Here is a 17,787-nt window from a genome sequence, read left to right on the forward strand (position 1 = left end):
CGAACCAAATCATAACTCTAATCCAGTAATAACGATATCTAATGAGAGATAAATCAGATGAAGAGTATAAAAGTAAAACCCCGGAGTAAAACTTCACGCGTTCAACCAGGCGCAGCAAGAGCCTCGGGGCTCATGGACAAGGAGCAGCGCGGGGCCCTTATGATATCCTTTATCAGCCCTATCCCGACCCTAACCAATTCCTCCTTATTTCATTTTCGCTTTTGCACGGGATCCCTGAACCCTAGGAGCTCCGTGGACTTCGTTCATCCTGTCCACCCGCATGCTACGCCCTGCATTCAGCAAGCGAGTCATTTGTCTAGCGAATCAAATTTCTACCCCCTTACATTTTACTGGAGGAGTCTTCTAGCAATCAGCAAATGAGCCATTGTTCCTCTATTATATCAAGTTTTATTTTGCTTACACATTGCACAGACTACACAAGGTTGAAAGTTCCATCAGTATGTTGTAGTCTGCACAAAATACTATCACATGTGTGGTTGTTACCCAGCTAGAGCCGTTGGCAAATTATGCATATACCTATTACAATATGGAGTGCAACAGGGATCCATAATATGACCTAAGGATCATGATAATACTGGTCTCATAGCTATCATCCTGAAAGCTCACATTTGTGACACACACACACACACCCACCCCCACACACACACACCCACCCCACCCCCACAAACACACCCACACCACACAAAATTAATGCTCTCAAATTACAATTAAACACAGTTTTCTGAAACAATCCTCATTTCTTTTGCTTTACTTTCATTTTTAATATTGTATACTACTATCATTCAATTGTATTGTCTGGAAAATTATTGTACATTTCATGTAAAATTAGCTTTGTGTTGTCACACATATGTGAAGAAATACATATTGAAACTAACAAAATAAATATTGGCCAACTCTCAAACTCAAATGACTTGTGCAAGTCTGTGTATTTGTCCTGATGATAAATAGGTCTTACGTGCTATCGCGCATGTCCCAGTCCCTCCCGTTCTGGTTAGTGTTATTTTCTTCGGCAATACTGTTACTCCATCCTCTTCTGTATCAATTTCTGTTGCAGACTGGAAACTTACAGTAGTCTTTTCTGCATCTGGACCTTTTAAAATCAAACAAGAGTATGGTAATATATATATGTGATGCGATCAAGCAAAATCAGTCGGAACTCGGAAATATTGATTTTGAGATATAGCCAACCATAGGAAAACTTTTCTTTTGTTTCCTCTTGTTTTGGAAACTCTTTAATTGCTTATATCTTTGGAACTGGTTGTTCAAATTTAATGGAGTTTTCTGCCAAATTCAGCCTTGTAAATCCTTTTTACTATCCTATAAGAAACTGAAAATTTAATATTTCCGAGTTCCGACTGATTTTGCTTGATCGCATCACATATATGATTACGCAATCGCATCAATTGGGATGCATGGTCTATATAAAATGAAAGAAGTGTGGACAATACACAACAGGAAGTTATTTGTCCTGGCATAAGAAGTTTTCCAGGACAACGAATGTTGCTAATCAGATTTTAATACCAGCAAGCTTTCGGCACTAGGCCTTCATCAGAACTATAAAATAAAAGACAAGACAAATGAACAAGAAATAAGAAAACAAGACAAAAACATGAAAATATACACAAAACCTTTTTAACTTTATATGCTTTGCACATTCTGAGTATGTTTCTTAATGTTATATTTAGTACATCAGACAAGATACATGTACTCGCACGGCTTGGCAAACTCGCGCAACTTTATTTTGACGTTTTAGACGTTGTCGGTAAAGTGAGATGGTTTAGTACCCAAACAGACAAAATGCCATTTTTGAACCTTATCATATAGGTATTTTATACGCTTAAGTAGATATAGCAATTTAGAGATTAATTTTGGTCATTTTGGAAGAAGATTCCTTCGTTTTAGATGATGACAAAATCAAAACCTGAAACTCCTAAACTTGGTTAAAAATACCTGAATCATCATCTGCTTCTAAAGGTAGTTGAGATTTAAGCAGATTTTATGTAGGGCGCCCAATCTAACGGTCATCAGTAGGCCGTGATGTATACAAGCAAAGCACATAATAACACTTATGTGCTAACCCCGACCCCATCTCTGCTTTTTGGCTAAATCAGAAATGGAATGAAGTAGGGAGTTAGTTTCCCCGCCCGCGTGTGACCGTGGACCGGTCAACCGTTTCGTGCCCATATAGTCTGGCATGATTACGCATTCGCATCACGTGGGATACATGGTCTTGCAGTCGCTTCGTGCTGTTTGTTTTTTATGCTCTTGTAGCGTTAGGGTTACTTGAGGCCTACTTTGTATTGTTTTCCTTGAAGAAATTCATTAGGTTTGTGGGATACAATTAACAGAATGGTCTTCTTGCCAAACCAAATAATTATATTTTATTGACAGTTTCGGCCATCTTGGTCGAAGGCCATCATCGGAGTGATGGTACTTGATCCTTTCTTCTGGTTGATTGATCACCAACAGAGGGCGCACTAGGGCCCAGAAGTGGATCTTATACGTGACTGAGTAAATGGTGGTTTATAGGAAAGCAACGCATACAGACCAGTACCTCAATTTCGCTTCGCATCATCCGATACATCATAAGCTGGGTGTGGTTCGCACGCTGTTGGATAAGATGAACTGTGTTGTTACAGAAAGGAAGGATGTAGAGCGGGAAAGGACAAAATCAAACGCGCCTCAAACAGTGTGGCTACCCGGAGTGGACGTTTAATCAGGTAAAACGCAAAATGGGACAATAAACAGGTGAAGAAACCGAGTAAGGACAAGGATTCCACAGAGAGAAATAAAGGACTTGTCATCATTCCTTATGTTGAGAAATTGTCAGAAACGACCACTCGCATTTTTAGATAGCATAACATTGCCACCGCGATACGCCCTCATACTACCCTGAGGAAATTGTTACTTCACCCCAAGGACAAAAGAGATCCCCTCTGTACGACCGATTGTGTGTACGAACTACGAAATACCTTGCGCCAATTGTGACACTACTTATGTGGGTGCAACAGGTCGTCGTTTTTAAACTAGATTGGGTGAACATAAGAAGGAATCGGACAAAGTACCAAAAAGTAAATGAATATTTACCAGACAAACCAGGAAACAATCTGAAATCGAACAATCCAAATCGGCAATCGCAGACCACGCAGCTCAACATAATCATGTGATCAATTGGGACGGCGCAAAAGTTCTTGACAAGGAATGTGATCTGGGGGCTTAATTGCCGTATCAAAGAATCCATGTGGATAAGAAAGAGAGCTCCAAACACCATGAACAGAGATGAGGGGCCCATTTTCTCAGTCACGTATACGATCGACTTCTGGGCGCTAGTGCGCCCTCTGTTGGTGACCAATCAACCAGAAAGAAGGATCAAGTACCAGCACTCCGATGATGGCCTTCGACCAAGATGGCCGAAACTGTCAGGTCAAGAAAAATATTTTGTTAATTGTATTGTTTTTCAGTCTTCATTAAAGGCATATTATAACATTTGCTTGCTGAGGAGAGCGCCCTCAAAAGTTTTTTAAATTCTGGTTTTTACACGATTGTAATATACTTTAGTAAACAAAGATACTTTGCAAAAATCACGACTATTTTCTTTGCTTTACCCCACTTGTTCGGCTCAAAATTAAAAGGGGACATATCTGACAGTAAAAGCTAACATTTCAAAGAAAATATTACAGAAATGTTACAATATGGCTTTACCCGAACTCCCTCTCTGCTTTTTGCCTAAGCGATATGGAATTGACCCACCGACCACTCGGGTGCCAACCATCGGAACGGGTATAGAAAGTCATGCGTGAGACCGTGGCTCGGTCAATCGTTTCGTGCCCATGTAGTTTGGTATGATTACACAATCGCATCAATTGTAGCGTTAGGGTTAGTTGAGGCCTACATTGTTTTGTGGTCTTAATGAACCCGAACTCCCTCTCTGATATTAGGGATGACCAATGAACCATCAACTTGATTAGAACACTCCCATAGACATGCAGGGAGCTCAACTGTGCACTGCTTGCACAGACATTTCTAAATTGAGCTCATTCTTTTATTTTTCAAATTTTCTGTAAAAATTTGGGATGTTAATGCCAATTATGTTTTGTAACTATCTTGCAAATTACAGCAACATAACTTATTTCATTTTCCTGTAAGTGCGAGTCAAAATTGGTCCATCGCCACAGTGCGCTTAATTGCCAGTGGCTGAGTTCAGCCCTGCTCAAGAATGGCACAAAATATTCATGTCAATAAGATCAGGTGAACAACGTGGCCTACTGAGCTGTAATTTAGCAGAGTTGCCAGTAATACCTCTATCATACCCTCTGTAAAAAGGTTAAAAATTGAACAAGTAGATCTCGAGTTACAAATTAAATCACCAGCTTCCCTTTGGAATTTCCATACTCCTTTCGAATCATGCTAAGAAGACACCTTTCTGAACAAAAATGTGAAGTTTCGTGCTCATTCGATGTATTGTTTACCTGATTTCAACCCTAAACGTTTTCTTATATTTAGGCCTATACCTTGTTTAGAACTTTTAAAAGAAGTACCTATACATGAATGTGCAACCATAACTGTTTCAAAATAGCCCGCGAAAGTCATGCAGCTAACTTCGAGGTCATGCATTGAATTGTATTGAATAAGGAATACTACGGGAACCAGCACCTTTTGTTAGAAGTCACACATGAGCATGATGAGTGAAGTGGATAACCTCTATTGTTGTGAATGAGTCAATTACCTTCAATGACACTTAAGATTTTCTTTGCATACACCTACTAATTGGTCATATTAAACCCAATAACATTGAAATTTTTGGTTGTGAAAAAAAACCAGTTCACCTGTACTTAGTGCAATTTTGATTTTGTGCCATATCATGCATATCGGCCATCCTGGATGATTTTTGCCAAATGTTCTCTAAATGCATGATTTCAATGCCTCGGTTTGAAAAAATAATTTATGCCATTGACTAGTAAAGTGCCATTTCATAAGAAACCCTTTGATACTTTCACAATATGCTTGTTTCATGTTTGCATATTATGTTAAAATAAAGAAATATATAAAGGTAAATATATGCTAATGCCAATTTTGCTCCCAATTGCTATTTTTGGACCTTGTCATTTCATTTCGTTCCAATGACCGGTCAGAATGGGAAACTTTGAAAATTCATAATTCGAAAAGTTTTTGACCGATTTTGACCATTTAACCACCAAAATACTTCTATTGATGAGTTCTATCCAGAAAATGATCTTTTGTAGCAATAGGGGCAACATGAAATTGTGATGGTTATCCCTACTGATATGGAATTGACCCACCGACCCCTCGGGTGCCAACCCCCGGGGGCACTTCAATATGAAATGGATATGTGTAGAGCTGGCACTTTCGCATTAAGGGGCATTTGGTGAGAGTCAAATGTAAAAATATGGGGTCACTGGGTGAGAACATGGCCTTTTTTTTTAATGTAAGCTTTGGGTGAGAGCCGAAACAGCGCCAAAGAAACTTCGAACATTGAATTTCTAGTTCTAAATGGCTTCAAATTTCTTTGTTTTTTCAAAAAAGTAACAAAATCAGTGATAAATGAGAGTTGCTGTTCAAATTGAAAAACAAGGGTCTTTGGGTGGCAGATCAAATGGAAAAATAGGGGGTCTTCGGGTGACAGAGCATGTGTTCGTAAAATATATGGGGCTGAGCCATTATGTCTTAGGCTCATTAAAATGAAATGAAATGGAAATGGGACTTTGGGTGACAGCGACGCCCGGCAGCGACGCTAAAAAAGGGGTCACCTCCAAAGTGGGAGCCCCTCGGGTGCCAACCATCGGAACGGATATAACAAGTCATGCGTGATACCATGGCTCGGTCAACGGCCATAATGTAGTTTGGTATGATTACGCAATCGCATCAATTGGGATGCATGGTCTTGCAGTCGCTTCGTGCTATATGGCATTAATAGCGTTAGGGTTAATATTATATTACCGACTATGGCGACTATATTGTATTTGGTTATGCAGAATCCTGAGAAATCGGGAATGGGTGTCATTGTACTCATACACTTACGTTTGATTGCGTAGATACGTATATCACAAATTTTAATTGCAGCTGCGCCAGTCCTGTATATGTAGAGTACGTTGCCATATGTATTTATTGGACACATCCTGTACACAGGGGAACCACCTGCACCTTCCTCGGGTCCTGTAATGGGATCGCCACAATCAACATTTCCTGCAGCCATATTGATATCATTTGCCGTAGCAGCATCAAGTCGCTCTGATTCACCCACATATCCACAGTTTCCAACTGTTACCTGCGAAGTGGCCAAATTGGTTGTTGCTGGAAAAGAACGGATACAGCAAGAACAGTTGACGAGTGGAATTAGCTGGTATGGTGTATTAGCATTCGAGTGGCATTCGAGCAGTGGATTTCGGATATTTATATTAACGCTCATCTTTTCGTATACAGTGTACGTGTTCCCAAAAGCATGAAACGCATTTGTTTAGCTCGTGATATAATTTAGGAATCACTTGTTGGTCTATTAAAGGATGAGTCCAAAAAAAAGTGCAATAGAGAAAAGAGTCCATTTTTATTTAAAAACCGAGTTGAACCTTTTAGGGTTTAAAACATTTTATATATGATATATCCATCAACGACCTTGTGTGAAAAAATCAATGAATTAGCATTTACCGTTTTGTTTTTACGACACATTTTATAGCAATACCCAATTTTAATGTTTGTCCAAGAGACATAGTACCTTTGCCGTGCATTGTGTGCTCTCATTCAAAATAGCCTACATGGTACCTCGTGGACAAATAACGAAATTTGGTATCGCAGCAAAAGGACTCATACAAATTAAACGGTAGTCGCGATCCACTTCATATTTTCACAGAAGGTGACTATTGAGTGTGGCATTTATACAATCTTTCAATAATGGGAAAGTTCGACTTGGTTCGTGCATAAATATCGATTCTTTGCTCTATTGCACTTTTTTTTTTACTCACCCTGTATGGAATCTTGAAAATTTATAGACCCTTTCAAAATAATTACGCTTGATTATACAGGTAGCGAATCATTGATTTAGGGGCTGTGTAATAAATATGAGCCGGGGGGGTAAAATTTCCAAACAGCATGCCAAAAAATGCCCCCCCCCCCGCCCCTGCCTCGGCCTGCCAAAAATCGTCTGACCCATCCCTTATCGTCCAGCCAAAATATATTTGCCTCCCCCTGCATATGCCAAATTTTTGGGATCCCAATTTTGCAAACTTTAAATGGTCTAAATATAGATTGCGAGCGTAGTGATCAGGAAATTTTGCACGTTTAAGCGTTTTCGTACTGTTTTTGCCACAAATCGCTTGCCGCACCCCCCCCCCCCTTTGTCAAAAATTGCTTGCCCCCTCTTTCAGCTGGCCAAAAATTTCTTGTCTCCCAATTTTACCCTCCCTCAGGGCTCATAACTATTGCACAGCCCCTTACCTAAAATATGTTGACGTGGTTCCTGATATGCCTTGTTTAATCACAAATAACTTTAAAACTACCACAATCTAAAAATTAACCATATTCAAAATTTTCCAAATATTATGTAAAAATATTTACTTCACAGGTGCGTTTCAATTAAAAGGAAGTAAAAATCAGTGTAACTATAATAAAAAACCTACTGTGGCGTAGCTAGGGCTTGTGATGCCCGGGGCAAGGATGCATAATGGTGCCCCCTACATCCCCCATTCTTGAAACAATTGCGCGCGGGCGAAAATTTGTACAAACACCACTTTAATTAATTTTGGTTATAAAGTTGAATTTTGGTCATAAATTGATCTTTAAAAATGACTATTTGTGCTGAAATATGCGCGAAAAGTTACCGCTTGGAGGGGGAGCAGAATCGATTTTTTTCTTTATCCACCATCATTCCGGCGCCCCCTAATATGACGCCCAGGGGCACGCCACTGAAAAACTATCGTTTAGCAATACCTTAAAACCTCGTCTACAAGCATATAGAGTGATTTTGATGAAGGCAATATTAAAACGAAGCAGCCATAATATATCCCAGTGCAATAAATTGGTTTCACAATAGTACTTGTTTGTATATGCTTGTATCGGTAATTTATTTGCTAAAACTCCATAATGTTCTAATTTTGTCGATGGATGACGCCTGGATTAATTTAGCTTTCATCAAAAGCACTCGCTCTATATGCTTATAGACGAGGTTTTACGGTATATTTTAATTTGGTATGATGGATATATTTATTTGTACAAAACTTACTTTCATCATGCTGAATGCGGACACCCAAGACTTCGTATTCTGCGTCCAAATACACTACAAATCCAGATGGTCCGCCACCACCTATAAATAATACAAATTATGGACAGGGGAAAGTGTGACGTCAATGTGAAATCATCACAAGCCATGCGTTTTCAAATTATGTCAAAGTTGTCAGTCAATACTCAGGTCATGCACAACTGCTCTAAATTGTTATCCATGCAATCGCGCGGTTTTTGAAGCTGGCTAAAAAGGCGCTTCAAAGAAATTGTATTTTTGTTCTCCGAATAATTATGGTTGAAATAAACATAGGCCTACAGTTATATAGTTTAAAGGTCATATATATATATTGCTCGGACAACACCATATCATTGGCAAGCTAATATTATGACGACAATGAAAATGACTCTTTTTTTTGGAGAAAATAAGACGTTTAAAATTGATATTCCGCAAAAACCAACTTAAGCGATGAGTTCCTTCGAACGAGACAGATTTGACCTAGAAAAAAGTTGACGTCATGAAATGACTGTGCCTGCTTTGCGAGAAGGGACTATAAACATTCTCAGTGCACAGAACGTATACGGTTGTTGTTCACAGAAAAACACTCTGAATTAAGTATTACAAATTGAATGGTTTTAAAAATATGGATAAAATCAGCCGCTTCTTTTTTTATATATTAGTAAATTGTGATATTACAATTCATATGTATATCAATATCATGAGAAATATTTAGGCTAAAAATAAAAAAAATAATTTTCTAACATGTAACTCGTGTATCTGATTTCCCTGTGCGATATTGCAATGCTATAGATGAGGTGACATGTGTTTACATTTGATACGCCCTCTGTTGGTCTGTGATGAAAACTGACAGGCAAAAAACACTATGGTTTATATGGAAGAAGTTGATTTTTATTCATTAAGTTTGATTTCAAAGCAAATAATACTAAAAATGTTATCAAACTTGTTTACAAATGTATTAAGCTATACACATAATATCACACAAAATTTCAAAGGTTTTTAAAAGTCGAGTTTTGAAGAGATTTATGTGGTCTGTCATAGACACTCCTGTGTAATTTTGCCTGACTTGAAACAACAGAGGGCGGTCTGAATGTAAACATGTGACATCATAGGTCACCTCATCTATAGTTATTATAGTTTCAGTTGGAGGAAATATTACAAAGCAAACGCATAGTAACAATACTGAGTGAGGCTTTGTTTCCCAAATGAGAACAATAGTCTGCATATTGTTATGCAGCATTGTTATGGTAAATAATAGTACAACTCATTGGTGCTAATGTCAAACTTGTCAAAGTGATTGTGATTGTGTCACGCAAGTAAATGAGAACATGATATAGTGTCCGCTTCATTTTCTTTCTTTCAACTTTCTAACGTGTAACTCCAAAAAAGAAATTTCCATTGTCTAGATTAGGGGATTAATGAAAACTTACACCTTATTACATATAGAAGATCTGAAAGGGTACATACAGGACACAAAGCATGCACTTTGATAAAAATCTATAAAAGTGTCTTTGTGATATTTAAATTCTCCGTCAAGCACGCTTAAAAATAACCACAACAATTGTCGCCAGCTCACAGGATACCACGATTCGACCAATTCACAACAGCTAACTATTCTAACTGGCCTTACGTTATTTCGAATGTATCTTTTTTTACATTCAGCTTCTATGCTGAGATATAGAACTGATTAAAGGATAGCAACATTCCCATCACATTTAATTTCATTACCCTAACCGAACCAAACATCTTGAACCTCAATTCACGCGGTAGTTCAAGTAATGCGATTGCGTCATCAGTGTGAACAGTCTTTATGGGCGCGGAAAGATTGGCCGGTCATGCGCGTGTCTGCCATCCTATGGGTCCCTGATTCAACCAAGAAAAACAGTTTCTTCTTTTTCCCTCTTCCTTTCTTTCGTCCTTCCTTCTTTCCTTCTCCGTCACAAAAATAGGCCCGGCACGTCAGGGTTGAAGGTAAATTCATGATTGTCGGGGTGGCCTGTCACGTCATGCCACAAGTTTTATTACCTGAAGTTTCACAAGTATTGATATCACCATCATTTAAACTCCCGGGGGTATCGATCACCAGATCATCTGGATTGATTTCAAAGGCACTGGTACTAAGGGTGTTTGGATCTGAAAAGTATCAAACAGAAGTTTGTCATTCCTTAGCAACCTTGTTGTAATAGGCAGGTCCATCCCAAGAAAAAACTAACACTTTTCCTTACCGGAACTACATATGTTGCTTGGTTTAATGGGATCAAAAAAGCCCACGGGCCACCTCGATTTTTTTCCTGAATCCAAGATGGCGTCCAAAATCACCACGTGTACAAAAAAAAATTAAAATAACATGTTTTGACATCTTTATGTGAATCAGATGTCACCATTTCGCATCCAGATATAAACCAAATATTCAAACTGATTAATATCAACTAATGTCTCATCACTTGACCTTGAAATATTCAAAATGGCTGCCATTTGCACTGTACAGGATAAAACAATGTTTTGACATCTTTATGTGATTCAAATGCCACCATTTTCGCCTAAAATGTATAAGCAAAATATACAAATAGATTAACTTCAGTCAATGTCTCATCACTTGACCTTGAATTATTTAAAATGGCTGCCATTTGCACTGTACAGGTTAAAATCGTTGAAAAAACGATGTTTTGACATCTTTATGTGGAGCAAATGCCACTTAAAATGTATAAACAAAATATACAAACAGAATAACTTCAGTCAATGTCTCATCACTTGACCTTAAAATATTCAAAATGGCTGCCATTTGCATTGTACAGGTTAAAACATTGAAAAAATAATGCTTTGACATCTTTATGTGCAGGATGCCACCATTTTCACCTAAAATGTATCAGCAAAATATACAAAAAGATTAACTTCAGTCAATGGCTCATCACTTGACCTTGAATTATTTAAAATGGCTGCCATTTGCACTGCACAGGTTAAAAATCGTTGAAAAAACAATGTTTTGACATCTTTATGTGAAGCAAGTGCCACCATTTTCGCCTAAAATGTATAAGCAAAATATACAAACATATCAACCTTAAGAAAATGTTTCATCACTTGACCTTGGAATAGTCAATATGGCTTCCATTTACACTGTATAGGTTAAATATCTTTGAAAATGTAATGCTCTGACATCATTATGTGCAATGCTACTATTTTCGCCTAAAATGTATCCAGATATAAGCAAAATGATTTATACAAACTTATTAATTTATGTGAAACAAATACCACCATTTTGCCTAAAATATATCTAGAGAATAAACAAAATATACAAGGTGACCATTTCCAGTCAATAGCTCATCACCTGACCTTGAATTATTCAGAATATAATTACTTCCATTTGCATTGTACATTGTTAAAAATTATTTCAAAAACATGTTTTGACATCTTTATGTGAATCAAATGCCACCATTTTTGCCTAAAATATTCAAAATGGCTTCCATTTACACTGTACAGGTTATTATTTTCAAATTAAGCCATGTATGTTCATTGATTGGAGTGACTAAGAGGTTTTGCAGTGTCAATGGAAGCCATTTTGAATATTTTAGACAAAAATGGTGGCATTTGATTCACATAAAGATGTCAAAACACATTTAAAAAAAAAAAGATTTTTAACCTGTACAATGTAAATAAAAGTCATTATATTTTGAAGGTCAGGTGATGAGCTATTGACTGAAATTAATCAGTTTGTATATTTTGATTTTATCTGGATACATTTGAGGCAAATTGGTTGTATTTATTTCACATAAATATGACAAGACATAATTTTTTAATGAATTTTAACCTGTACAGTGCAAATGGAAGGCATTTTGAAAAGTAATGAGACATTGACTGAAATTAATAACTTTGTATCGCGTATATCTGGATACATTTTATGCAAAAATGGTGGCATTTACCACACTCAAAGCATTATATTTTCAATGACTTTAACCTGAACATTGCAAATGGCATTAATATTTCAACGTCAAGTGATGAGAGATTGACTGAAGTTAATTTTTTTTGTATATTTTGTTTATACATTTTAAAGCAAAAATGCCAAAAATGGTGGCATTTGCTTCACATAAAGATGACAAAAGATTATTTTTTTCAATGATTTTTAACCTGAACATTGCAAATGGCAGCCATGTTGAATATTTGAAGGTCAAGTGATGAGACATGGACTGAAGTTATTCCGTTTGTATATTTTGCTTACACATTTTAGGCAAAAATTGTGGCATTTCCTTCACATAAAGATGTCAAAGCATTATGTTAACCTGTACAGTATAAATGGTTGCCATTTTGACTATTACAAGGTCATGTGATGAGACATCGTTCATTTCAAATGTTTAGTTTTAGTATCAGGCAGATTCGGTTTTCGTTTCAGTTTCTTATAAGTGGTGTGAAGAAGAAAATTATTTGGTTTGAAGCAGAGAAAAATGTGAAAAATATCAAATTTTAATAATTTGTCATAAAATTTGTATTATATCGTGAATTTCAAAAAAATGAAAATTAGTTGATATCAGAAAGACATTCTTCGTATTCAGAATGCAATTCGATATGTCTGATGTGCTTTCATGTCCCACAAAAGATACTGTCGAAACGCTCATAACGCTCATTCCAGATCCCTTAACCCAAGCAACACATGTGCCAAGTTGGGTTCTGGTAGGGAAAAGTGTTAGTTTTTTCCTGGGATGGACCTGCCTATAAGTATATATGAAAGCTGAGGCGACGAAAAAGACTGTTCTACCGGCGCATTGAAGGTGTGTAGAATAAGCCTATATGCCTGCTGTATTTTTGTTTATTCGGATTGGTTATGACGGAAGTAACTCAGGGACATGCGGTTCTTTTTGACTCAAGAAGTCAAGATCTTGTGATAACAAGTCCTGACTTCTTGTGTTCCTGAATAAAGAAATAGTAAAGATATAAAAAATAAAGAAATAGTTAAGACAACTCTCAAGAACTCATAAAATCTCTTCAATTTTCACGGCGTCATTTGATAACTATTATGATGGCACTTGTAACACAAGCTTCAAACTTTTGAAGTTAAGTCACGAACTCGTGCGCTTGAGTTCTTGAGTTCTTGAGTTCCTTACTTTAAGTCGCGAAAAGAGGATAATAAATGGGCTCACAATAAAAAAAAAAAAACTTAACGGTTTTCATTAATTCTTGAGATTCTGAGTTGTCTTTAACTATTTCTTTATTTCTATATCTTTACTATTTCTTTATTTCAAACTGGCTAAGTCAGGAACACGATCTTTACTTCCTGAGTTACAAAAAGAACCGAACGGCCCTTAGTTACTTCCGTAGGTTATACATATTTGACGAATTATTGTCGATGTTTAAGAAAAGTTATTGGCAGCTGGGTTGTTTGATTATTTCAGGGTGTTTTTTTTTTTTTGGGGGGCTGTCCTCTAAAATTCACCGCCCAAGGCACGACTCATGCCTTATTTTGCCCAATGTGTCGCTTCAGATAAGTAGCGGGCAGTTCACTAATTCTAGTATCAGAATGCAAACTTACCACAAACTTGGAAGGTACCAGTTCCCGCCGTGAAAACGATGTTGTTTACACCTAGTGGAGTGTTAGTGTCAGTGAGTGTTATAAAATCTTGTATATTCAACCCGTTACTAACACCCACACTCAATGAGCCATCTCCATTGCTTTCAACACGGATAAAGAAGTCTTTATTGGCAATCGAAGTGACTACATTTGATGACACGACTTCTCCTGTATCTATCCCGGCCACTGGATTTCCGGTGCCATCTACTCTAGCGATGGCAGCATGAATACCTGAACCACCCGAGTAAGTGCCATCTGTGCGGGTATTATCGGTTCCCAAAACTACGTGTGGATAAATAAAATAAGGAATCAGTTGAGAGTTAACTTAGTTTAGAAGATATTAGAGAGATTGCTATGTTCCATACGCAGCACGTGGACCGTACGTTTTAACGTACGTTTTTACGTACGTTATTACGGTGTTAAATATTGCTTGTCTCGGTTCCAAACTGGATTGTGCTCATTCGTCACGGAGGAGAACCAGGCGCCTGGAACAAAGACTATAAACTACTATAATGTCTGATCTAGGTCAATAGAGGGCATAGTGATTGAAAAAATAATGGTTAGCGCAGGTTACCGAGTCTCTGCCTAATTCAAACAGCGCGATTTTGATTTTGACTAAAAACCAAAGTTAACATGCTGCTTAAACTTAATTGTATTTTTGTGCTCCCCAAATATTATAGTTGCCCCAAAACATATATTTTGGTAGCTTAAGGATCATCACATCAATATATCATGACTTTACTTTCAAAATTTGACTTTTCGTCCTGAAAATTGGGCGCGTTGCATGAACTTCTACATGAGGTAAAATCAGCATATTTTCAACGTAGCACCTGCGTTTTATTTCACGTTGGAATCCAAAATGTGAAAATCGCACATTTTAATGGGCAATCTCTGCGTATAGACATCGCGTATAAATGTAGTCAATTTTTAACACATCGCTGCACCTTTATTATAATCAAAAAGGATCATAATAATAATTAGACTTTCCTTCATATGTTCATTATCCTTGACTGTCTTTAACATATTGTGAAATGGACACATTTTGTGCATTTTCAACGATGTATCTACGTTGATTTCGCACGTGGAAAGTCTTAAAAAGTGGCTAAATGCGTGACCTCGCTTCGATACAGGAGGGTGGTTTTGAATAGATCAACGTATGTCCAATACCTAACGTTTGGAAATCGCAATTTCTCTATTAACACTCATACCCCACCCCCTGTATAGACCACCGCCCCTAAAATTATAAAACATTTGCATATAAACCTGACGTACATTTTGTCGATTTAAAAAATCTCATTGTTATTCTTCCAAAGTTGTCTCAATTCTAAACACAATTGTTTTGGTCAAAAATGATCACATTTGCCAAAAATTATGCTTTCAGAAAAGGTTGCACTTTTCAACATCCTATACAATATATAGGATGTACAGCCTGTCTCAAAAAATTGTGCAAGTAAATAGCGCCCTCTTTGACAATTAGAAAATACTGCTGTGACATGAACGTCAAGGGCGCAGTCTTAGCTCTCGAATGCCGTTTGTTCTGTTCAATTTGCTTGTTTAAATCTCGAGATATGTTTAGTTAACAACGAAAGGGAAAATCACAATTCTCGCTATTCGCAATAAGGGCGCCGCCAGCGGTTTGCGATGTAATCGTGATGTATCATGGGAAAATCGTGATGTATCATGGGAAAAGGTCGACATCAAGTCCGCGCAATACGAATATTACCATGCTATTACATAGGAACACGTGACAATATTTTTTAGTTTGTCAATATAACGGTATTACACGCAAATCGATAGAGAAAAATTAATTGTGCACATTTCAAATCACATTATTAAGTATTATTGAGTATCGATTCGCGTGTAACACCTTTATTTTGACAAACTAAAAAATATTGTCACGTGTTCCTATGTAATAGCATGGTAATATTCGTATTACGCGGACTTGGATGTCGACCTTTTCCCATGATACATCACGATTACATCGCAAACCGCTGGCGGCGCCCTTATTGCGAATAGCGAGAATTATACCACTTTTACTAGGGAAGAGGGCTGTACAGGGTGGGCCATTAAAAAGTTCACACTTTTTCGATGGCTTATTTCTCAGAAATGAAAACACATATTGAAATAAGTTGAACATATTTGTAAACCTCTATGTCTGGACTGTCATTGCTGAAAAGGGCATTAACATCCATGGTCTAATTACAAAATGGCGACCATTTAAAGCAGAGAAGTCAAAAACGACTTTGCACACACGTAAGACTATAGACAATGATCATGCATATTAAGTTTTTAGGCTTAAGCAAGTTTTAAAAAAGTTTGATGACTCTATATGCATTTACTTGAGTGTCATTGCCGGGGTCATCGGACTCATGCGTGTATGAGTTGTTTACTTTTTGAAAATCATTCACCTCTGAAATTGACACAAAAGGCTGATTGGACATGCTCATTTACATAACAAATACACTAGTTTTGGAGGGAACTTCAAATTTAAAATGCCTTGCGTGCGTTCTTGTCATTCATGTTAGAGATACCCGTGTAAGTACTTTGAGGTGATTCTTGCCGTTCAAAATGCGGCAGTTTACAAAGGAGGAACGAATTTTCATCGAGGAGGAAATTTCAAGAACGGAAAGGTGCGCTCTGTCCTGAATGCATGGCCGAACCAGTTTCCGAATACCAGACTTCCTAGTCGCCGACACATCTATAATATTAAACAAAAGTTTCACTTACATGGAACTGTTCTCAATTGGAACAAATCTAACAGTGGGAGACCACGAACAGGAAGATCAGCCAATCACATTGACGATGTTAGAAGGGATTTGCAAGCTAACCCAAGATTGAGTACTCGACGGAACAATTGTCCCCATATTCCAAGGACAACGTTCAGACGAATCATCACTCATGATATCGAATGGCACCCTTACAAGATCCTTAAGCGTCATGGACTGCAACCAGGAGATCCAAATCGGCGACTTCAGTTTTGTAACTGGTTAGTTAACAGAGCACGTCGCTTTCTTGATACCGCTGTTGTTGTTGACGAGGCAAACTTTCAAATGGACGGGTCTGTCTCTTCTCAAAACGTACGGATGTATGCACCGAAAGGCAATCCTCCGAGAGACTTTGCTTTTAACGTTCCACATGACAAACGCAAAGTTAGTGTTCTCGCAGCCGTCACAGGAAACAACCGGTTGATAGGACCGATATTCGTTGACCAGAACATAAATGGAAACGTTTACCTCGGCATAATCAATGATCAACTAGAGCCTCAACTGGTCCAAATATTTGGACAGCAAGCGAACGGGGCCATCCGCAGGGCGTGGTTCTTTCAAGACGGAGCGCCAGCCCACCGTCTTATCGCTGTTAGAGACAGATTGCAGGAGTTGTCTCCGCTTCGTGTTGTCGGCCTTGGACATCATGTGGAGTGGCCTCGAGGAGTCCTGATCTGACACCTTTGGACTTCTGGCTTTGGGGTGATGTCAAGGCGTCTGTGTATGCCGAAGGTCCGCCAAGGAATTTGCGGGAGCTGAGGAGACGTATTACAGATGCGTTCACAGATCCGACGCACCAGGGTTACTTCAAGAGCAGTTCACCATATGTACGATCGTGCGATGATTTGTATTCGCGAGCAAGGAGGCCACGTTGAAGGACGATAAGAACACTTTAAAGACAGAAGCATTTTCACTGTGGCATGCATAAATACGTGACTTTATGGAACCATGATAAGCAGTAATGAAGAACAGAACTATTTTTATCAGAGTCAAATATGATTTTACTTGTATTCTTACTTTTCTAGTGCAATATTTTTAATTTCATGACAATTTGAGACAAATAACTCGTTTCCATTGAAGCACTGCTACGGTTTACATGTGTCTATATGAAGAAATAATTTCCGAAGAGAAGGAGAGACATTCCTGACACCTATTTATAAATTTATCTTGTTATATCTCTATATAAGATTTATGTT

The 17,787-nt window shown here is 37.8% G+C and overlaps 1 protein-coding gene across 1 annotated transcript in view; it reads right to left on the reverse strand.

Annotated features, from left to right (window-relative positions):
- LOC140149208 (adhesion G-protein coupled receptor V1-like) overlaps positions 1–17,787 on the reverse strand; it is a 77,767-nt gene that overhangs the window by 42,799 nt on the left and 17,181 nt on the right. Inside the window, exons 3-7 of the mRNA XM_072171425.1 lie at positions 13,788–14,108; positions 10,295–10,402; positions 8,255–8,335; positions 6,061–6,333; positions 977–1,111 (exon numbers count right to left, since the gene is read on the reverse strand). Of these exons, the coding sequence (XP_072027526.1) occupies positions 977–1,111; positions 6,061–6,333; positions 8,255–8,335; positions 10,295–10,402; positions 13,788–14,108 (918 nt within the window). The remainder of the gene's footprint in view (positions 1–976; positions 1,112–6,060; positions 6,334–8,254; positions 8,336–10,294; positions 10,403–13,787; positions 14,109–17,787) is intronic.

The sequence above is a fragment of the Amphiura filiformis genome, chromosome 3 (assembly GCF_039555335.1).
Source record: "Amphiura filiformis chromosome 3, Afil_fr2py, whole genome shotgun sequence".
NCBI classification, from domain to species: Eukaryota; Metazoa; Echinodermata; class Ophiuroidea; order Amphilepidida; family Amphiuridae; genus Amphiura; species Amphiura filiformis.